The 23,847-nt window shown below is 40.3% G+C and overlaps 2 protein-coding genes and 1 long non-coding RNA gene across 7 annotated transcripts in view; 1 reads left to right on the forward strand and 2 right to left on the reverse strand.

The window, feature by feature from the left end:
- LEPR (leptin receptor) overlaps positions 1-23,847 on the forward strand; it is a 61,225-nt gene that overhangs the window by 24,773 nt on the left and 12,605 nt on the right. For both annotated transcript variants that reach the window (XM_083742951.1, XM_083742952.1), the window contains exons 5-10: positions 1,302-1,507; positions 5,580-5,725; positions 6,703-6,847; positions 10,881-11,174; positions 11,261-11,378; positions 23,277-23,476. In XM_083742951.1, coding sequence (XP_083599077.1) covers positions 1,302-1,507; positions 5,580-5,725; positions 6,703-6,847; positions 10,881-11,174; positions 11,261-11,378; positions 23,277-23,476 — 1,109 coding nt within the window. The remainder of the gene's footprint in view (positions 1-1,301; positions 1,508-5,579; positions 5,726-6,702; positions 6,848-10,880; positions 11,175-11,260; positions 11,379-23,276; positions 23,477-23,847) is intronic.
- The window catches only part of LOC310846498, a 63,869-nt gene continuing 41,088 nt past the window's right edge, over positions 1,067-23,847 (reverse strand). For all 4 annotated transcript variants that reach the window (XR_014565346.1, XR_014565347.1, XR_014565348.1 and 1 more), the window contains one exon: positions 1,067-1,372. This is a non-coding gene — a long non-coding RNA (uncharacterized lncRNA). The remainder of the gene's footprint in view (positions 1,373-23,847) is intronic.
- On the reverse strand, positions 15,563-17,713 carry LOC310846484 (uncharacterized protein). The gene is made up of 2 exons (XM_083743130.1): positions 17,599-17,713; positions 15,563-16,575 (listed from the first exon to the last, which is right to left on the reverse strand). Exons 1-2 carry the CDS (start codon positions 17,633-17,635, stop codon positions 15,695-15,697), a joined length of 918 nt encoding a protein of 305 aa, XP_083599256.1. The 5' UTR covers positions 17,636-17,713; the 3' UTR covers positions 15,563-15,694.

Raw genomic sequence — 23,847 nt, forward strand, 5'->3', positions numbered from 1 at the left:
TTTATGATATGTTTTAAAATACGTAATGAGGCTTTTATCTTGCACAAATACCATCCTTTAATCCCCACAGTAGGACTTCCAACTATGTGACATTTGCTGGCATAGCCAGTTTTTAAGGCTGGATTGAGGGTAGAGCCATACCCAAACATATGTGGGAAATCACTTGGAAAATGTTAAGTTTATATGCAGTGTGTAGGTTGTTCCTAAGAAAAGACTAAATGTTGCTATATGGTTTTCCCCCTCAGAATTTTGGATGAATAATAGCTGCACAGTCAAGCTACAAATCCCCTCCACTTCCCAGTGGGGGTGTTGCGGTGGACCACATGGCCATCCACTTCCCTCTGGGGGCGGAGGACAAAGTCCTGCATCACCCGGAGGTTCCTGGTCACGTCATTCACCAACCAGCTAATCCACTGGCTGGGGGCGTGGCTGGGACCCATTTAAACTGAGGTGCGAGCCGGAGAGCTTCCTCTTTACTCGCTTCCTTGATCTCCCACCCTCCCTCCCTCCCTATTTTTCAGGTTTCAAATTTGGCCTTGCTATGGACCTCGGTTGGTTGCCCTTGAGGGGCCTGGTAGGAATTTTTCCACTTGGCAAATTGGCATAGGCCATTTCGCTTTCACCTACCTCATAGCAGTCGTCACAACTTTGTAAGGATTTGTGGTTAGGCATTGGTTAATCTTATGATGGGGGAGGGGAGGTGTGGCCATCACCTGCTCCCCCAAGTTTAAAGGTATTCCGTTAAAGGAATCTGGGGATGTGGATCTTGTCCAAAGCCCGGGGCGGGACTAGGGCCATGCCACGACCCCGTCGGGAACCCAGGGGGAGCTCGAGTTGGTTTGCATCAATGGGGCTCCCCTACCGGTGGTTGACCTTTACTGGACTCCCTGCGTGATGGGCAGGAGTCAGATACAGTTGGGTCAATTCCAATACCTAAGCCAATACCGCTCACATTCTGTAACCAAGAAAGTTGTGGCCTAAATTTGCCCAATAACATTAACCTAATATCCGTGTCCTTGGTCTTATTCATCAGTGAGGGGGTGGTCTCAGGGTCTTGACATTTTTTGTTTGATTAATATGACTAAGCATTGGAAAAAAATTAAACAAAATGATCACAACCTTTCTCTTATCTTTGTATGGGTAAAAGTGGCATTCTGGCATGTTCAGCATAGTCTTTCTAGAGAATCTTGATCTAAAATAATTAACCCATCTTAAAAACAACATCTAGTAAAATGCTTTAGACATGCTACTTCATACAAAATATTCACAACTGATGGGTTTCTTTTTCTTTTACAATTCAGAACAGATGTATCATTGGGAAGTACCTCTACACGTTCCCTAAAGGACAATGTCACGGTCACTCACTGCAATGCTGTAAAAAACCAAAAATACAAATGCCGGATAACTTCAGCAAAGTTCAAGCATATTTACATTATGTGGCTCAAGATCACAGATGGAATGACATTGCTTCAGTCACCACTAATGTTAGTCAAGCCTACAGATATTGGTAAGTTTCAGTTTATTGGCCAAAGTGTTAAAATCAGAATAACAATAAGAGTCTGAGGAAGCTTCCAAAATGATGATTCCAGAATATACACTGAGTATACACTATGGCAGAACTTAATTCTATGGAAAACACCCTCCCTCAAAGCAACACACAAATACATAAGCTAGTGTAGAATAAAATGTTGGTATTGCAAGCCATTTTTTGCTTTTCCCAACATACTTTAGTTATATAGCAAAATACAATAAGTAAAATCAGTGATGTAAGTCCTGAATGAATTCCCTAAGATACTGTACATGAAATCTCATCCTATTGTAATTCCAGCAATGTTAAGCTTGTTCTTGAAGCTGCCATAATTCATAACAATAACGACATAATTCTTTCCCCACATGAAACTGATGGTGGAAACGGTTCAGGATCTTAGGGCTCATCCAGACTTCCATTTGTACGACTGCTTTCCCTTGGGAAAACTCGATTTTTATCGCTGAATCAGAGCAGACGTCAGTCAGGATTTTAATGGATTTATGTTTGCTACAACTCAAGAGCGGGTTTTCCAGGGGAATGTAGCGGAGCATACAGAAAACCACTTGGACCTTATGGCTAGAAAGCATGGGACAAGTGGGAAACTTTTTCTAGGCATGGGATAAATGTAAGCCTGGACACGCCCTTGGTATTTTCAGTTTTATGCAGCATTTATTTTTTCTACAAGGTAAATGAAGAGCAATGCTTATTAGGTCATGGTGTCCTTAAGATTTAATCATACTGTCATTTCTGAAGTAAGAAAATTCTTGGCACAGTAACTTTGATCCCTTCGGTAGGCCGGTTCTGTTCATTGCATGGCTGGCATTGGAAGCCTGAATGAGAGGAGTTTCTAATGAATTGAAATGAATTATCCTGCACAGTTCTTAACCATACCTGCAAAATCCTTTTCATTTTATTTTTAAAAATGTGGTTGTTGTGGCACAGGGCAGAACTACGCAAGATGGTGGCAAGTTCTGTGTGTATGAATATTGAACTGCCTCAGTCACACAGAAAAAGAGGGAAGTAAGGGTCCAAAAGCAAAAGTGTCATCTGGATAAATAAGTGCAGAAATCTCCCTACACTTCTCCCCCTGTAGCTCCTCTTATGCTGCTTCTGGTACTGGAGCTCATCTGAGGAGAAGAGTGCATGGGGGAAAGAATTCCCTAAGAGACATGTAGGGAATCTGCAGGCAGGAGGAGTGTCCTGCTTACCTTCCTCCCAGGTGAGTCTTTCCCCCTTCTTATAATTGGATGGATGCTGTCCCTCTTTCTGCATGGCTGGGGCAGTGTAAACATAGAACAGCCACTGTCAAATCTAATGTGGCAATAGTTAAGATCCTAGAACCTGCTTCACAGAAACAAAAACCAGCTTCCCCCCCTAATGGTTGAAGGTGTACTGCCAGCACAAAGTTAAGAATGGGCTTTAAGTTTTGCATGGAGGAAATGTTCATCTGAAAGCAGGTAAAATTGCCAAAATTACTAGCTTGAAGAAAACAGCCATTTGACGTATTTTCCATAAATAATCATTTTTGTACCCAGGACTCCTTCCTGAAATCCATGGAATTTTTAAATGCCTAACTCTGGCTGGATCGTGCATACTATGTGCAAATAAATATTCATTTATTGGAATCGTTAAACTGTTGCATCTTCACAGCACAATGTGGATTTGAAAAAATAAATATGTATACATTAACTCAAATGAACTGCCTGGATTCTTGAGGATGACATCACTATCAAAAATTATTGGAAAATCTCATTCCAACCCCTAGAATCTTCTTCATTCCAGCTCAGTGAAAAAAGACAAGAGGGAAAAAGGGTTTCTAGTACATTCAGAAGACGCTGAGACTCAATAAAGTTCTAAAGGGTTACTTATTAATGGGTGTTTTAAAATCAAGGTACAGATTCTTTTAAAATTAGAATTTTAGCATTTAAAAAGGTGAAAGCTTTGCTTCTGCTTTTTAATCAAGTCATGGGAAATGGTACAATCAGATAGCGGAAGCTTTTAATGCTTTGTTGCTTTCTGGCTGAAGAAGCAGCTCCTTATGAACATTTGACCATTTATGAACTGTTTAGTGTTTTAACATTCTCACCATAATGAAAAGAACATTTCAGTAGCCTATTTTTCTTAGTATCTTTTTTGTAATTAATTGAAACCTTTTAGAATGACCATTTCATGTTGCTTACAAATTAGGTTAATGCTTTTGAAAGATGATGGGATTATAGGAATAATGCCACAGTGATTCTTTCAAATCATGTCACTGAGTGGCCTGCTACTTTAAAACTGTACTATCTAGCTTAATTATATCTAGAATTAAAAATGGCACTAGGTGGAGTTCATTTCACATCAAATCCTCTGTAAGGCCTTGAAGGAATATACTCTTGTGTGTACAATCAGTCCTCTGGACCACAGCCATTGACTATATCCAGTTAAGGTTGCAACCCTGCATCCATATATAGTACCTAGGAGTAACCCCCATTGAACTCAGGGGGACATAGTTTTAAATAAACATGTATAGGACTGTGCTTTCAGTAAATGCTTGAATTGTACTTTAAGTCCCAATAGCAACTTTTAATTGTTTTCTTAGATGTATTTATTCACTGTTTATCAGTTTGTAATACCCAACCAATATACTGTACAAGGCTGGAACCATAAAAAGATAAAAATCACTGAACAGAAAATACCAGTATGTATGTCTGGAATCACTCATCTGAAAGAAAACATCTTGAAGTTTCAGAAGCCTAGCATTGCCAGCATTCCTCTAACATCAAAATGGAAATCCAGAGGGTTGGTGCTAGAACACTAAAGGTGACCATGGAAACAGATACAGGAGCAGATGGTACCTCTACGAATGGCCCTCCTGAGGATTGTAGAGACTGCATTGGTCCATGGAGGAAGTTAGACAGTCTCTCAGAAAGCCAGGGCCCATGTTTACGGATTAGCCTGGCAGCACATTGGCAGTCAGTGCAGTGCAACATGCTGTTGGTAGGTCTCTTAGGTCAGCTGCTTAGTAGCTGCATCCTGCACCAGCTGCATCTTCCAGACCAACCTTAAGGCAAAAGCCCCACAGAGTGCATTGCAGTAAAGCAATCTTGACATCCACCAGTGCACAGACCACTGTCTCCAAGCTATCCCTAACCAGTATGGCCATAGCTGCTGTACCAGCCAAAGTTGATAAAAGGCATTCCTAGCCACTGAGGCCACCTGTACTTGAGTAACAAAGATGGAGCTAGGAGGATGCCCAGACTATGCACAGGTTTCCTTCAAAGGGAGTGCAAGTCCATCCAGCAGAGGCTACTGACCTTTCCAGGGCATGGTAAACACTTGGCCACAGCACCCACCCTAAGGGCCTCTGCTTATGGAATTTTGCATTCAAGATAGGATTGACTAAGGACCAAATGCATGTTTGCATTTAACATACGTGGCTTGAGTGTTTGTGGTTTTTTTAATTAACAACTGTTTGTGGATTGACAATTAAGTCCCCTACAACATCCCCTCTGGATTTTGTACAATTAAGGGAATGCTGTTAGTCACCCTGAGAATTAGAAAACATTATGTCATCCTTTTGCACTGTCTTCTTCATCACTGAAAGAAGCGCCTCACTTTTATTGCTTCACCACTACAACTGTAGGCTGAGGTTCCATTTCATTGTTACATCCCAGCTATGAAGCCTCTCTTCCAAGCCTTCAAATGCTGAATGATAGAGGGATTTTGAATTAATTGTTTTTTCTTCTTTTGGAAACTGAACAAGCTGCCACCACAGCTCTTCCAGACCACAACCGCAGGAAAGCATTTATGAATATGTTGAAATACTTTCAGTGAACTGGGGCATGAGGCAGTAGGTTATCCTTCATAGCTTAAAGCCACGTAAGGTTAAAAAGCATGCTCCAGTTACTGTGTCACTTTGAAAGATGTTTTGCATCATTGTGTGTATGCATGTTAATGTATAATATGCATATATTATGAAAAATGAATATAAAATAAAAATGGGAATATAAGTGGCTATTCAGAGTAACCAGCATGTTTAAACTACCTTGTTGATTATAATGTTTTACAGTAAAGCCTGAACCTCCATCACATCTGCATATGGATATGACAGACGAAGGACAGTTAAAGATATCTTGGACTCGCCCAGCATCAATATCATATCCACTTCAGTATGAAATAAAATGCTTTGCAAATTCAACTGAAAATGTTTGGCAGGTGATGCTTTTCTTGTTCCTAAATTCACTCTATGAAATAAGCAAGCCAAAGATGAAAGTTAAGTTCTGATCTAAGAAATCCTTGTCTTAATATTAACAGCCTGAACATTTCATTTGTGAGAATTTTGTTAAAAAAAATAAAATATCAATAATGCACTACAAAATTCACTCTATGACATAAGCAAGCCAAAGATGAAAGTTAAGTTCTGATCTAGGAAATCCTTGTCTTAATATTAACAGCCTGAACATTTCATTTGTGAGAATTTTGTTAAAAAAAATAAAATATCAATAATGCACTACAAAGGTTTCATATCATGGCATGCTCCAGTGATAGTTTCATATCATGGCATGGTCCAGTAAACATTGCTGCCAAAGTACTATTGAAATCAATTGAATTAAAGTGATCAAAGGGATTAAAACTCATGTCTTGAGTTTTACTGGGTTGCACTAACATGGTTTGTGCTGTAGGGGCACTGATGCAACTCGGGGTTGGTTTTTTTTTAAAGTGAGATTAAGGCAAAATTCACCTTTAATGGGACCACATAACATTGGCCTAGCTCAAGCTACTTGTAAAAACTCACTCTTTGAATGCATTTTAAACTCATATGCAAAGCAAGCACAGTTTGGGCCAAAAACCAAACAGATGTGTGAGCAAATAGAAACCACTTCTGTGTGAACACATTAGGGTTGGCAATTCCACCTAATGATGTTCCCCATGTACATCAATCCAAAAACTACTTGTGGGGGGGGGGAGGGTGACTTGAAAAGGAGATCTGGAAGAACCTCTAGTTGTACATGGAACTCCTACATGCAGTTCTTTGCGTTGTGGCCATAATAAGCCCACATCATATCTGGATGTAACCCCCCCGGGGGGGGGGGAGCTTTCCTCTAATTAATGTATGTTTTGGCTTCAAGTTAAAGTGTTGCAAGAGTGGCATTAATAGTATTGTTCTGTTTGTTTTTGACGTAATTTAATAGGTGGTTGAGAAGACCATGGAAACGTCATTGATCATAAGCAATACACTATTTGATTCTTCATATGTAGTTCAAGTTCGATGCAAAAGCCTTTACGGACCAGGCCTTTGGAGTGATTGGAGCACACCTTATAACTTGAATCTAAAAGGTTTGTCCCTGGTGGAAATCTGATTTGCTAGTACTGTGGAAGACAAAGAATGGACTAGGTGACCCTTGGGGTGCTGTCCAACCCTACAATCCTATGAATCTCAACATAGGATCATTATCTGTTTTGAAAAACATATCCCTAATTTATAAGGTGTTATATGTTATAGGAATAATACATGTGTGTGGACTTTCTTCACCAGGCCAGGCTGGGTGGCATGGTTCTGCATCTGGAAACCACAGAACAAGTCATACTTTCAAAGAGCAAAATGATTAAAGAGTTCCTGGCCATTTCTTACTTATCCAGTCACTATGCGAAACTGCTTTATGCACATACATTCCCCCCACCTCCAAGCTCAGATTCTAGTTCTCTGAGGGCAGAGCCCAGTTATAGGCACTGTGACCACTGAGTGGGAGAAACATACAAGGGATCCTTTTTTTAATGGGATATTCCCCCATGAGTTCCTTATCCCACTGAGAAGATGGGAAACTCTCCCACAAGTCTGGATGCTTCCAGGGGATCTACAGTACTATTACTATTACTATTATTTTATTTATTAATATACTGCCCTAAATCCACTGGTCTACAGAACAGAATAAAAATATAAAACCACAAAATCCGTAATTAAAATAAACCCAATAACCCCCCCAATAAACCCCCCATTTTAAAAGGGCATAGGAAGGAAGGAGGCCAATTTGACTTTTCCCTCTATGAGCAAATAGCTATCCATTATTATGGTGTGGGGAAAGCACTTGGAGAACACCTTTTTTATGGAAACAGAAAGTGCTTAACTTCTCCACTGGTGAGTGGGCCAACCCCACTGACAGGCATCAGTGTGCATAGTGTGTCTGAAAGACATGTCTCTTTCCCATTTTCTAAGGAAAGAAAAACTTTTAGGGTGACGGAAGGATGGGCTGTAATTTTTTCATGCTTTATTTCTGGCATCAGGTTCAGGTGTGAGGAAGGAGAAAACACAATTCCTGTGCTTGTGAATAGGAAAGCATTTTTCAGTTTCTTTACAAGGTCTCAAGGGTATGTTCAGTTTGGATGTGCAGTCAAGGAAAAATAGTCCTGGACCCACTCCTTTGTCTGCCTCTAGCAATTGGCTTTCCGGACTCCATCCCATTTGCCAGTATATTGTAAGAAACTGTTTCTGGCAATGCACACAGAATGCATGGGAAACGATGTAGTAAAGGATTATAAATCTCTAATGCATAAGATGAAATATTAATATTCAGCAAACATGTGCTTTACTGGTCACATACCATGTTGTGATGAGCATGACGAGAACCTTAGGAAGGGTAATATCTTCCCTGCAGGGAACTCAGATAGGGCTATTCTCTCAATGGCTAATTCTAGTGTTAAACCAATAGAAAAAGAATTAACCCATTAATGAAATTGTGGCAGCAAAGAAGCTGTTTTGTATTCACCTCAGTGCATTAACACCAGAAGTACAAAATGCTGGAACTAAACAATCATATATTTATGTATTTAATTAGAATTATGTTCAGACCTATATTTAACACTGAAGGCTGTACTTAGTGTAAATTGGTAATGCTGCATATTGCAGTGCCTGGTTTGTGGGAACTCCCTCTGAACTGAACTGCACTGGAAATTTATTCTTTCATTAAAGAGTTACTATGCAGGAGTCAGCAAACTAACCCTTTATAGTGAAACACTTCATTGTAGTATTTTGCCAATTAGTGATCAAATTGGGTTACTCTAGCTGTGTTTTGTCACCTACCAAAGGATTAAGACCAGTGCTATTTTTCCACAAGAAGAGGTGCCAGAACTCACCATGAACACCTCCATCATTCATTTAGGATGGCAATGGCACCCACCTGGGAAGTGCCAGAACTAAGTTCCAAAAAATAAACCCTGATTAGGACACTAGGGACAACTGTGCCTCAATACAATTATTTAACTGTTTTTTGGTGTGACATGCACCCTAACCTGGGAGTACTAGAATCTGAGTTTGCAGCATATGGACATGTGACCTAAATGTTTCCATACTATGATCACTTATAGTGATTGCTTGTATTATGATGTTCTGTATCTGCACTGTGTTTGTGTGTTTGTTTTGGAGTCCTCTTGAATAATAGTATGTGCATAGCTGTGGGCACCAAAGCGGCAATGAGTTGCTAAAACCTTATCTATCTATCTATCTATCTATCTATCTATCTATCTATCATCTATCTATCTATCATCTATCATCTATCTACCTATCTATCATCTATCTATCTATCATCTATCTATCTATCATCTATCTATCTATCATCATATATCTATCTATCTATCTATCATCTATCTATCTATCTATCTATCTATCTATCTATCTATCTATCTATCTATCTATCTGTATCTATCTATCTATCTATCTATCTATCTATCATCTATCTATCTATCTATCTATCTATCTATCATCTATCTATCTATCTATCTATCTATCATCTATCTCTATCTATCATCATCTATCTATCTATCTATCTATCATCTATCTATCTATCTATCTATCTATCTATCTCTATCTATCTATCATCTATCTATCATCTCTCATCTATCTATCTATCATCTATCTATATCTATCTATATCTATCTATATCTATCTATCTATCTATCTATCTATCTATCTCTATCTATCTATATCTATCTATCTATCTATCTATCTATCTATCTATCTATCATCTATCTCTATCTATCATCATCTATCTATCTATCTATCATCTATCTATCTAATCTATCATCTATCTATCTATCTATCTATCTATCTATCTATATCATCTATCTATCTATCTATCTATCTATCTATCTATCTATCTATCTATCTATCTATCTATCTATCATCTATCTCTATCTATCTATCTATCTATCTATCATCTATCCATCTATCTATCTATCTATCTATCTATCTATCTATCTATCTATCTATCTATATCTATCATCTATCTATCTATCTATCATCTATCTATCTATCTATCTATCTATCTATCTATCTATCTATCTATCTATCATCTATCATCTATCTATTTATCTATTTCATGTACACCCCAACTTTTCCCCAAGGATCTCAAAGTGGTGTAAATAGTTCCCTGCCTTCCCATTTTATAACAACCCTGTGAGGTACATTAGTTTGAGAGTGAATAGCCTATGGTCACCCAGTGAGCTTCATGGCAGAGTGGGAATTTAAACCCAGGTTTCCTAGGTCCTAGTCTGACACCCTCGCCGCTACACCACACTGGTCCTCTTAAACTGACAAAATGGTTTCTCCTTCATAGAGTGGTATACAATGCAGAAAACTCTGAGCCCTTTTTTCAATGTATGACTCCTTTTCCAGTACATATGCATGCCATTTCTTGTTTGCTGTTCTCTGTATCTATGTATGCTTTCACTGAATACTTAAATTGACTGAACCTTCCACCTGTAGCTAAAAATTTTACACACACATACAGTGTTTTTTTCTATAAAAAATGTTGAGGAAGTACTCTCATTTTGACTCAAGAAAATCACCATTTTATAGTTCAAATCGGGAAAAGTAAATACAGTAAATGGACAAAAGTACAAAGAGTCACAAAATGTTTAGGGTATGCATCCCCCTGCATCCTCCCAGAAAAAAATCACTGTATATATATATATATATATATATATATATATATATTCATTTCTTTAACAAAATTTATATACGACTTGATTGTAATAAAACCTTGAAGTGGTCTACAAAATAAAAGACTGAAATTATCAATAAAAGACAGTTAAAGAAAGATGATTTGACAACAAATTTCATTTCAAAAAGAAATGAAAATCAACAATAAGCTAAAAACAGACTAAAACACATGTGACAGGTTGGATAAGTAATCTTAAACACTACAATTAAGAAGAAAAGGGATATTCATTGTTTTCTATTGTAAATTATCATTAGCACTCATTATATATATATTGAAAGTTTACTGCACTGCATACATTTTGGTATGTGATTGTTTTCTTCCAATTTATAATGTTTGTCTCTATTGTCTTTTTTCCACTTTGTTTCTTGTAACAGAAGTCATGTATTTCCCTTCAAAAATCCTGGCAAGTGTTGGAACAAATGTTTCTTTTTATTGTATTTACAAAACCAAAGATAAAGTAATCTCATCGGAGAAGATAGTCTGGTGGTTAAATTTAGCAAAAGAAATCCCTAGGCATCAGTACACACTTGTGAATGACTACATTGGCAAAGTAACACTTGTCAACTTAAATGCTATGAAGCCTGGAGGGAATTTCCTCTTTAATGCCTTATACTGTTGTAATGAAAACAAGGAATGTAATCACCGTTATGCTGAATTATATATAATAGGTAAGATCCCTGCTTATTTTTAAATTAATGTTGGTAAATCCATTTTTTCTTAGATTTTCTGTTGATTAAGTTTGTCTTTTAAACAGATGTTAATATCAGCATCACATGTGAAACATACGGCAACTTGCAAAAAATGACTTGCAGATGGTCCACCAACACAGATCCACTGCTTTCGGAGAGCACTTTGCTGTTGAGATACTACAGGTACATGTTCATTTTAATCTGATTTTTTGTGAAAAGGTGCCACATTGGAAATGGTGGTGGATAAAAGCATGAAGCAAATAAATGTAGTTGAGCCTAGGACAGTCAAGCATCAGGTCTGAGGCCCACATTTGCTAGATCAAAGAGGAAAGCCTGAGATGGAAAGTCTTATAATCAGGAAGATTAGTTTGGGAATTATTTTTTTATAAGTCTTTCCCCTGTTTCCAGTCTGGTTTGATCTTAATGGCAATGTTCAGGCTAAATGTTTACCTCATATACTGAGGTCCCAGGTTTGAGATTCACTAATAGGGTTGCCATATTTCAAAAAGTAAAAACCAGGACACCCCAAAAGTTGTTGAGCTTTTTTTTAGGAAGGAATTGACCAGTAATATCATAGAAAATCTAGACGTATGGCAACCGTATTCACTAGAGACTTCATTCCTGATACTGCTGAGCACACTTACTCATTGTGAATATATTATTGGCTATATCACATCAGACCTTGCTTAGAGGAGGGGACTAAATCCAGGCATTCCCATGCTCCATTATCACTTGCATCAAGTGATCAGCTCTCTGAAGGGACATTACTGACTCTGTGTTCAGGAGTCAGTAAAAGGATTTAATCCAGCTAAAATTATTGCTAAGTCCTATTAAAATGAGACATAAATTACTGGTAGTTGCTACTCACTCCTTCCATCGCTTATAGTAGGACTTAAGCCATTGTCTTCTGAAGAGTGTGTAACTGACAATTTTCATTGTCAAGATTGCGTCAGCTAGATTCCTGAAAATGTCTGGCCGAAGGTCTTGAATAACAGAAGCTTTAGAAGCTAAAGTGGTTACTGATATTGTTTTGGGGATCAGTTCAAAACAGATGGTGTCCAGTTTAAAAATCCAAAATGACCAGTGTTGAAGGAACACTTCCACCCATATACTCCCTATTGTGCCTTGAGGGGGCCTGGTTTATTATCTCCTTTTTTCAGGAAGCACAGTTATAAGTAACAAGTTGTTGGGCCTTCTCTAAGTAGCATGTCACCTCTGGAATTCTCTACAGGAGATGTGTAAGTAGTTGTCTCTAAGTCATAGTTCTAGTGTTCTGTCAAATCTGGGCCACTGTTTTTATCTCATGCATCAATTTCACCAATGAGAACAACTTTAAACTATGCTTAGTTCAAACAAGCTAGAATCAAGCCATGGTGTATCATTCTGGCTTCTTCACTAACCATTGTATCAACTAACAACAGTCATCTAAGCCCAGACATAACATGGAGCTGTGGTTAGTTTAAGACTGATCTCACAGCCATGGCAGGATAGAAGGGGAGTAGAGCATATCTCTCTGGTAGCACTTAGGCTGGTGTAGACAATACTGAACTAGTTGCACCAATGGTACAATTTAGTATAAAGCAGCTTCATATGTTCCTATGTGCCTAAGATTAATCCATGCATGTTTAGGTAACGTGAAGCCATGCCAGAATTATGTCTGAACTGGCCCATAGTTTCTAAATCACCATAATCTTGTATCACTGCAACACTGCACATAGTTCAGATAGAGACAATGTGTAGCAAACAAAGCAAAACAAAGTGATCTTTACACTGATTGAAATTTTGCAGGTGAAATTCTGCAATGCTTTTCCAACGGAGGTCAGTCATGAGTTGATGTTTATTCTTCCCTTGATGCTGGTAGTTGAAATATACTTTTCATAAAAAAATAAATAAAATCCTGTGCTAAATCTTCAGAGAGAATTGTACTGATTTAATCTGCATTTGTTTGTCTGACATTAAGAGGGAAAATACAGCTAAATATGCCACTGAGGGGCCAATTAAATAAGCAATTTCCTTTCTAGCTGCCTGCTTGAAAGGTTTATGTGCCACAGGTATGTCTGGCCATTCTAATAATATAGAATATACTTTCAGTACTTTAAAAAAACAACAACCAATCAGCCAATTTAAGACTCACCCATATATAGTGCTTCTGTCAAAGCAACTCCCTAGTTCCATTCCTCCGGGTTGAATACAATAACCACCATGCATATTTCTCCTTTTACTAACCACAGTGCTACTTATGCCTGTGCATACTTGGTTGGTAGTGGGTTAAAGGTTAAGAACCGGTGGCCCAGCTCACACATCACATTAAACCATAGTTTGTTTTTAACTATGGTTTAATGTGAATGAGCACCAGGATAGTACACTTGGTCAGACGGTCTCACTGCACTCCTCCCTCCTGCTGCTCCAGGAAACAAGCCAGAGTGCAGCTTATAATGAGCACTGAACCTGGGCTCATGGTTTGTTTCACCCAAGAACAAATTTTGTTTATGTAGTTGTTGATGTTCATCTGTCTTGGAAGATAATGGAAAAGTACACCTTCAGGGGTAAAGTAGAATTGTTGGAGAGTTTCAGTGTTTGTGGCTGTGAAGACCAATACAGAAGAGACATGTTGTATTGTAGGTGTGTAGATGAAGATATCTAGTTTTGCTGCTACAGGTTCAACATGGCGTTTCTTCTCTCTGTGTTTCTTCCAAAAGTCATTCCGCCTCTGGTCACTGTTGTGAATATACAACCTGTCTGTCTCCAGACTGCAATAGTCTGCAAGGGATTCCCGTATGGCGAGGTTAATGTTGCCAGCCTTCATGTCATGTTTGCAGGCATCTTTGTAATGCAGAGTTGGTCTGCTAACAGCCCTAATGTGGAAGCTATCTGCTCTCCCTTGGGGATCCTGCCATCTTCCATTCTGTGGACACGACCAAGCCACAGTAGATGTCGCTGAGAACATGTTGGAAATGAGGTCTTAGGAGAGCACACATTTGTTTAAGACTCCACCCTGCCATGTGATGCCTAAAATCTTCCTGACACAGAGATATGGAAGGCATTGAGGCATTGCTCCTGCTGGGTGTAAGTTGCCCACGACCCACTTCCATAAAGCAGCATGCTCAAAACGCAAGCCTGGTAGACCTTCGCCTTGCTATGTTTGGTTATGACCAACCAACCAACCAACCAACCAACCACAAGTTCAGGTTCAAAGGTCCCAGCAAGCCAAAGCTTGCATTGTTTCATGTCAGCGACAGGGCCAGATAACTTTTCAGTAATATGCACATTAAACCATAGTTTCTTTTTATCTATTTTTTAAATGTAACATTCAAAGCAGATGTTTGCAGAAGGATTCCAGAGACCCATATGAACTTACCTATTATGTTCCCAGTTGGACATTTTATATCACTGAGTGCCAACTCCCCTTTTACACTAGCTCAGTACTTGGTTATATCTGCTGTGTGCCACTGAACATAGGTTTGCTATGAAGTCTTAGTTGGAATTGTGGCCACAGTCATTTGGATTCTTATTTGATCAGAAGTGGGTGAACCTGCTAGGTGGGTTGAAAACACTTGCAGGGCACAATGGACATATTTCTAACCAGAGGCAAGCAGTATGAAATAGACTAATGTTTATCAAAGCATGAGCTGGGTCATTCTAAGGGAGCACATATACTTACTGCCAAAGTGGAGTGAGTAAACAGGAGCTCACAAGTGTTTTGTTTTGTTTTTGAATAAGCTATGACTATACTGAGAGGCAAAACAGAGCCATGTGAGTGTAGAAGACGAAGTGGGAGGTCTGGACAGCTACTCAGCTTCACTGGGTGTATGCTAAGGAACTGTGCTTTTATAATATCAAAGACCAATATGGAGCTTGTTGTGGGACAGTCATATCCAGAGATGTCTATGTGCATGTGCAAAGCACTTCACCTTGCACTGGGGGTGGTGGGGAAGATTCCTCACCCCACCCCACAACTCCATTCTCTCATGCCTTTTGGTGTGCTGCTCTGGAATAGCCTCTGACCTATTGAGAACAGCAAAGTAATGCCACTAGAAGACGCAGAAAACCATTTGCAGTGCTTTGGATGCCTGCTTATGAGTCAATATGTTTTTAACGGTGGTACATTTGGAGACAAAGTGTTGTTTTTGCAGAGTCTTTTACGCAGTGGAATAATGAGCAGTACATGCCACATACTGTACATTACTTTATTTACACTTCAAAGCTGAGAGATTACATACATGCATCTTGCTTCTGCTGCGAGCAGAGAAGCATCCTCTCTCTTCGGAAACACAGAGAGAACTGAGAAAAACAGGAAACCAGTGTACGTCACATCCAGTCTCCCTTTCCCGTGGGAAAACCCAACAGCAACTGACTGTGGAATGTAAACACCTGTCTCGTGACAAGCACTTCGCTGCACAGTGAAGGAAGCAGAAACCAACATCCTCCCCCTTTCTGTGAACATCACTGGGCAGCGTGTTCGTACAATATCAGTACAAACCCAACTTCTGCACATAGGTTCAGTGTTGATCCCTTGATACAATCTTGGACAATACATCAGCAGGAATTTCATTACCTGGCATATAGGACACCGTTACGAGTCCCTTCTGAATACGTTCCCTAGCATGTTGCAACTTCAATTGCAAGTGCTTCGTGCTTTGCTTACAACCTTCAGAATTCAGCAAAGCCAAACATGCTTTGTTGTCCTGGTAAACCTGGATTGGACATTTGACAGGAATTTTCATGTCTTTGCACAATTGTAACAACCATTCACAATCCTTAAGTGAATAAGACAGTGCATTCAGTTCAGCTTCACAAGTACTTAAGCTAACTGTTGTTTGCTTCTTGCATGACCAATCAAATAGACCCTGATTGTACATATAGCAAACTCCAGACGTGCTTTTCCTGTCTGTAGTATCACTTCCAAAACTTGCATCTGCAAATATCTCAATACCACCAGACTTCTGATTGTTAAATCTCAGTCTGTAATGCATAGTGCCTTTCAAATAGCGCGCTATGCGTTTCAGAGCTTTCCAATCCTTAACAGTAGGATTGTTGACTTGTCTGCTTAGCATATTACAGCTAACAGCAATGTCAGGTCTTGAACATCTGGCAATGAAGTTTAACTTGCCTAGCACACTTCTGTACAGTGTAGTGTCAGAAAATGCTTCTTCAGTGTCATCTACCTGATAACCTGTTGTCATCGGTGTGTCTACAGGGTTAGCATCCATCAGATTTAGTTTGCTTAACACATCAGCAATTTTCCGTGATTGGTGTACTAGAATGTTACCATCTTGATCTCTCTCTATTTCCAGAGATAGGTAGTTGTTTACCTCACCAAGATCTTTCATGTCAAAGTGCTCTTTCAGTTGAGCTAGGGCGTTATTGTACATTGTGACATCTTCCCAAAAGAATAAGATATCATCAACATAAAACAAACAATACAGTTTCTTTTGCCCCTCCTCTTTGACAAATATACATGGATCAGCTTTCCCTTGCTGAAAACCTAGAGAAAACAATACTTCAGTGAGTTTCGTGTGCCAACACCATGCACTTTGTTTGAGACCATAAAGGGACTTTTTCAGAGCACAAACATATCCCTGTTTTACCTGTACGCCATCAGGTGGAAGCATATAAAGTGATTCACCTAGAGATCCGTACAGAAAAGCTGTATTCACATCATGGTGACTAATGTGTAGATTTTCCTCTGCAGCTAGCTTGAGCATAAGCCTAATGCTCTCATACCTCACTGTGGGTGAGTAGGTCTCGTGATAGTCTTCACCTGGTACCTGTGCAAAACCTCTGGCTACCAATCTGGCTTTGTGTCTGACTATCTTGCCATTTTGATCAGTCTTCGCTTTGAAGACCCATTTGCTTCCAAGCAGTTTCATTCCTGGAACTACTGGAACAAGCTCCCATGTTTTGTTCCTTTCTAAGGAATCAAGCTCAGCCTTCATGGCATTTAACCATGGCTCAGCTTCCTTTGAATCCAAATCCTGGATTTCTTGGAAACTTGAAGGTTCAAATACCTTCTTGGAGCTTTTAACAGCTGTTATTGCTATCTTAGCAAATTCATCAGCAAATCTCTTTGGAGGTCTGCCTTTTGTGGCTCTCTGTGACCTACGAATTAGCCTTAAGTCCTCAACACTTTCCTCTTCCTTCTTAGGAGAAAAGTGGCCTATTGTGAACAATGGTTCTTCCAATTCTTGATCAGAGCTTTCAGAGGGTCGCATAGAGGCTTTCGCACTCTTGAAATCCTCTGAATCATCCGATTCAGTTTCAGACTCAGAATCAGAACTTTCATCAGTGGGTGTGGGTTGTTGCGGCTGCTTTTGCTGTTGGCTATCCTCAGTCTCATCACTGTCATCAGGATAACATTGGAAAATTCCAACATTCTCCCCCCACTTGGCATTGTACTCAACACTTCTCGTGAGCTTAATTGTCTTAGAGTCAGTCATCATTATTCTGTAAGACCCTTTCTGATAACCTAGAAAGATACCATGCAATTCACGCTTGTCTAACTTGGAGCTTTGTGGTGAGTGAACCCACATGTCAGAACCAAAAATTTTCATGTGTTTGATGTATGGCTTCTTGCCAAACATCTACTCATAGGGGGTACAACCAATCGCTGAAGATAACCTGCGATTTAACTGTAAACAAAACACGAGAGAGATTCGGCCCAATAACTCTCTGGAAGATTTGCTTCATTCAGCAAGGTTTTTAACCCTTGAAGCAATGTTTGATTTGCCCTCTCGCAAAGTCCATTCTGCCATGGCGAGCGAGGACTAGACAAATCGTGTTGAATTTCTTTCTCAGTCAGAAAAGCTTCAAATTGCTGAGAAGTGAATTCCCCCCCGCGATCAGTGAAAAGAGTCTTTATCTTCTTACCATGCACATTTTCCAACCAAGCACAGAATTCCTTGAACCTTGGAAAAGCCTCTGATTTCTGCTTGAGATTGTACACATAAATATACCTGGAAAATGCATCAATGAGAACCATGAAGTACCTGTTTCCACCCAAAGAGGGCGCTAGTGGTCCAACCAAATCAGCATGAACAACCTGGTATGGTTCTGTAGCTTGCCTACTAGACACCTTACCTTTCGCAGCCATTTTCACCTTGTTTGCTGCGCATGCTTTGCACTTCATGTGGTACCTGCAGGGTGTAATAGTCATACCTTCAGCCAAGGCAGGCATTTTAGATACTGCCTCAAAATGCAAATGACCAAATTTCCGGTGAAAATCGTGAATACATCCTGCATGCAAACTTTTGTTAGTACCTGCAATGCAACAAGTTTCATCCTGCACAACATCATCAAAATACAAAACAAACAAATGATCAACATATTCAGCATGCAATACATAATCATTTTTCTTTGTGATGATGCATTTCTTGTTCTTGAAGGAAACATCAATGTTCCGTTCATTCAGCTGCGCAACGCTGAGTAGATTATGTTTGGCATCTGGTACATAAAGTACATCTCGTATCGATAAGTCCAAACTGTGAAGAACAACAGTTCCGTAGCCTTGACTGGGGATTGTGTGGTCATCCGCCTGGTGAATCGCACCTTCCTGCGGTGTAAAAGACACGAACAGTCGCTTATCGTTGCACATGTGGTGCGTTGCAGCCGAATCCACCACGAAAAAAGATCTAGACGTCTTCTGGACCTTTGCAACCTTTGGAGTGAAGCGTGAGACCATTGCCTTGTGCTGCGTTGTCCTGGACACCGGACCTTTGCCTTTGCTTTGGCCTTTTCCACGCGATGAGCTTTCGCTGCGCTGCTCTGTCTTGGCCCTGGGATATCTGCATTCCCTCTTCATATGGCCTAGACATCCACACGAGTAGCATTTCACTGCCCTCAAAGCTTTGGCGCCATCTGGTGGTTCCACTGTACTCTGGGACGACGTCTGTGAAGACTCCCCCTTACCCATGCAGCTATCACCCTGGCGGTCTGCTTCATTCTGAATCACGGCAGTATCACAGGCTACTCTGAGCTGAGCATGTGGCTGATTGGCATCAGATTCCCCACTTGCATCAGCCAGCCTTCTGCAGCTAGCCATCATGACTCTGGCATTAGCCTTCTGCATCATCTCTGCTGCTTTAAATCAAGCTGCTTTATACAAGCTGCGTCTCTGCTGCTTCAAACCTCATTCCAAAGGCACTTTTAAAAGGTACTTTCGGTTTCCCCCAAGCCTAGGAGCTTGTGCCTTTGAGCCTTTGCCTGTGCCCGGCAAACGGCTCTAAAAGTTCAAAGTCCAGCCATAAAGCCATTAATTAGGAGCTGGCAGGCTGCCCGGAGCATGAGCACATACCTCTCATCAATCAACTTGACGCAGAGAAGATAAGACCAGTCCGTTTCTCTGTTCCTTTGCCGGAATTCCGACTCGACCTCAGGAGTCCATCCGTCAGATTGATCGCGTTTTTCTGGGCCCAGGACCAAAAATATTGTTTTTGCAGAGTCTTTTACGTAGTGGAATAATGAGCAGTACGTGCCACATACTCTACATTACTTTATTTACACTTCAAAGCTGAGAGATTACATACATGCATCTTGCTTCTGCTGCAAGCAGAGAAGCATCCTCTCTCTTCGGAAATACAGAGAGAACTGAGAAAAACAGGAAACCAGTGTACGTCACATCCAGTCTCCCTTTCCCGTGGGAAAACCCAACAGCAACTGACTGTGGAATGTAAACACCTATGTCGTGACAAGCACTTCGCTGCACAGTGAAGGAAGCAGAAACCAACACAAAGCATGGCGTTTAGCAGTGACAATCTATGGCATAGTGAGCTGGGAAGCTGCCAGGTAAACCTGCCTATCAAAATACAAACGTGGCAGTGTTTACATTCCTACTTCTAAGTGTACTGTCAAAATGCAGGCCAAATGTGTCTTTATAGTAGAACCTCTACTTATGACTGCCTCTACTTGGGCCTGATCCAAGTTGCGACTGTGGCAAACTCAGAAGTAAATACTTGGTTTGCCGCAATTTGCCCATGCACAGAAGTGTGCTGCCGCCAAATGCGCCTGTGCACAATGGCACTTCTACCACCAACCGGATTGACTTACGGATGGACCTCTGGAACTGATTATGTCCATAAGTAGATATTCCACTGTATATCCTAGTCATTCATTCACCGGGCGTTTCTCAAATTACAGTGGTGTTCCACCCCAAAAACACATACTGTACTTGGGAAGCATGTGAGAGGCAACACTGTTGGACTTGATTTAATGAAGCTATAACACCAGGTTGCTAACATTTCACAAAGATCCACTGCAAATAGCATACTGTTACCATTTGTTATGAGCTGAGAATTTGTCAAATGAACCAGTGTGGTGCAGTACTTAGAGTATTGGGCTCATATGTGAGAAAACCCGTTCAAATCCCTTCTTATGGGAAATCTGGGAAAGCCTCTCAGCCTAACTCACTCTCAAGTTTATTCTGCAGCTGTAGACCCAGATCTGAGCATCTCCTAGAATTGAAGGGATACATATGTCATTCAGCCCAGACACAGATATCTGGCACTGACAGCCTTCTGGTGGTTCCCACGCTGCAAGAAGTGAAGATACCGGGAACCAGGCAGAGGGCCTTCTTGGTGGTGGCACCCACCTCGTGGAATGCCCTCAGATGTTAAGTAAATGAGTAATTATATAACATTTAGGAAACATCTGAAGGCCGCCCTGTATAGGGAAGCTTTTTAAGGTTTAATGTTTTACTGTGTTTTATATATGCTAGAAGCCGGCCAGAGTGGTTGGGGCAATCCAGCCAGATGGGCAGAGTACAAATTAGTATTAGCAGCAGCAGCAGCAGCAGTAGTAACATGTCAATTCTGAGGTTTCCTGCCAGGGAAAGGAGAATTAGATTTGGCTCAAAGCTGCTTGGCTGTGGGATCTCTGGGTAGGCTCTCTCAGAACCTTAGTTCCCCACCTTCAAAATGAAATTGTTATTTACCTACTTCACAGTAATTGTGAAGAAGAATAAGAAAAAGGATTGTGAAGTATTCTGTGTGCGAGAATGCTTTATAAAAATAAATACAAGTTTTATTTAAAAATTGAGGGTAACATATAGCCCTGAATAATTTTTGTTCATGAGTGCACACACAAATGAAAATATGCTACCAATGAGCGAGAAGGAAATTAAGAAACTTGTCTCTTCCCCAGTTTCCACAGCCCACAAAAAAGTGTACAAAGAGAATAGTATAGCTGATTCATGTTTTATAAAAATTACTCAAGAATCTGTATTTTGAGCTATCCATCTACCTTGAGAGATTCCAGATAGAATTGGTAGTTTTGATTCTTTATAGCAGGAATGGGGAACCTGGGATCCCCCAAGTATTCATGGGTTACAGCTCCCATCATTCCTGACCATTGACCATGCTGGCTCAGCTGATGGGAACTGAAGTCCAACAACATCTGGAAGGCCCCAGATTACCCACCCCTGCTTTCCAACACACTCTTAGGCCAGTATTAGAATAATTCATTCATATTCCCAACAAGATGTACATTAGAGCCAGTTATTATTATTATTTTTTGTGTGGCAGGGTTCCCAGTGACTTAAACAAGCTGCAAGGCATGCTCTTTTTCTAGTGAAATTGCCAATACATTGCCCATTGCTGAATAACTAATGTGAAACTGAATAGGAGCTGGGCACATCTTAATTTCAGAAAGACTTCAAACTCTTGGCTTGGTCAAGTGGGGCAAATCACATCTGTGATGTAAAACATTAATGTAGGGAACGTTTGTACAGGTGTCTGCTTGCGAGATGGATATGGATCTGTCACAAGGTCTGTGCATTTATATCTATCTTGTAATAGGTAGATTAAGAACCTTTTTTAATGATTGTTTGAGTAGCCATGACCTAAAATGGAAATGGAGAGCAGCCTTGCTTAGCCTAAAGTACAATGACCAAGGTTGCAAACTGATGTGTTCCTGCAAAATTTGCCCTGCTCAGGTTGAATGTTTTGTTAGTTCCTTAGACTACAGCTCAATAGTGCTTAATTTCTAAAATTGAGGTACTGAGATCTAAATAGACTTACCAAAGGGATAGTCAATGTGGTACCCACCAGATGTTGTTGGACTACAGTTCCCATAATCCCTATGAGGCAGTTCAAAGCAGTGGCATAGCGTGGGTTGTCAGCACCCGGGGCAAGGCAAGTAATTTGCACCCCCTAACCCGTGGATTTGCGCCCCCTAACCCGTGGATTTGCGCCCCCTAACCCTAACCCCCAGATGTTGCGCCCGGTGCGGCCGGCCCCCCCTGCACCCCCCACGCTACACCACTGGTTCAAAGTGAATTAATACACATTACCATCGGAAGAGGGGATCCCTGTAAGAGTATTAAACCTGGAGATTAAAATTACCTAAATGCACCACTGGCTTCAGGCAGTGTGGGACAAGGCAGTGATGCAGAGAACAGGTAAAAGAACATGGTGGGGATAGCAATGGCTTCAGTCTAGGCCCAAGCCTTGAAGCATGTTAATATGAGGGTGCCATTTCAATGCAAAGAATAACCCACAGCAATGTCAGTATAAGCTCATTACCTTTTTGAGGTTCCATTCACTGACCTGGAAGGTTGTAACATCCCCCTGCCCCCCGCCATGGAAAGTGGTTATAGGTAGCCAGTGGGGAGATATAAACCTTCACTTGCTTCATCTATTTTGCATTCAAAATATCACAAGAATTTCCCTTGGATAAGCCCGACTTCTGTTTTGCAAGAGAATTCAGTCCCGCTTGCAAATCTAGCACCATGATACCTTTCATAAGCAAAAATATGTCGGTGAAAAAGGTAATTTAACAGCAAAGAATAATTATATGTATGAGTTGTTATTCCCTTTTCAGTGTTCACAGGGATTGTTTTGGTTTTGGGAACCATTTTTAAATGACTGATTCTGAAAGAGATATTTAGTCCATTTCAGCTGAGTAGGCAGAGAGAAATTCTTAAAAACAATTTTTGTTAAATTGATGGGTAAAAAACATGGTGTTTGAGGGCTTTCTCATTTGTATTAGGTTTTTTTACAGCATATACAAATGACAGTTTTGCATTGTTAATCTCTAGATGCATATAATCTCATAGCTAAACTGAAAACAATGTTTTCATGTCTTTTTAAGGAGTGATGTGTATTGTACAGAATCTCCAAGTATGCCTTCCGATTCGGAGGTAAAAGAATGCACTTCACAGAGGAATAATTCTTACGAGTGCATTTTTCAGCCTTTTTATCTCCTGTCTGGATACACAATGTGGATCGAGATTAAGCACTCACTGGGGACAGTGACATCACCACCAGTGTGTATCCTTCCAAAAGAAGTAGGTAAGTGAAAACATTTTCTGAGAATGGATCATTGATAAGTTTGGGCCTCCCAAGGTCTCCTAGCCCAGGGCCTCCAGTTGCTTAAATCTGGGCCTGCCTGGGACCTTCTGCATGCAGGGTAGATGACTCTACCTACCACTGAGCTATGGCCATTCCCCCTGGTGCTTTTGTACCCACAGGTTGCAGTATATTGCCTTTCTCAAGGGACTTGGGCATGCTATCCAATTCATTAGGAGTTTCTTTCAAATGATGTTGCCAAGGAAAAGTAGTTTGTAAAGTAGTTTTTCACTTTTGTAGAATACCAATAGCTTTTAAGAGGAGGGGGGATTATGGACCCTAGCCACACTTTCAAGATGCATACAATATGGAAA

The sequence above is a fragment of the Podarcis gaigeae genome, assembly GCF_964106915.1.
Source record: "Podarcis gaigeae genome assembly, chromosome: 6".
NCBI classification, from domain to species: domain Eukaryota; kingdom Metazoa; phylum Chordata; class Lepidosauria; order Squamata; family Lacertidae; genus Podarcis; species Podarcis gaigeae.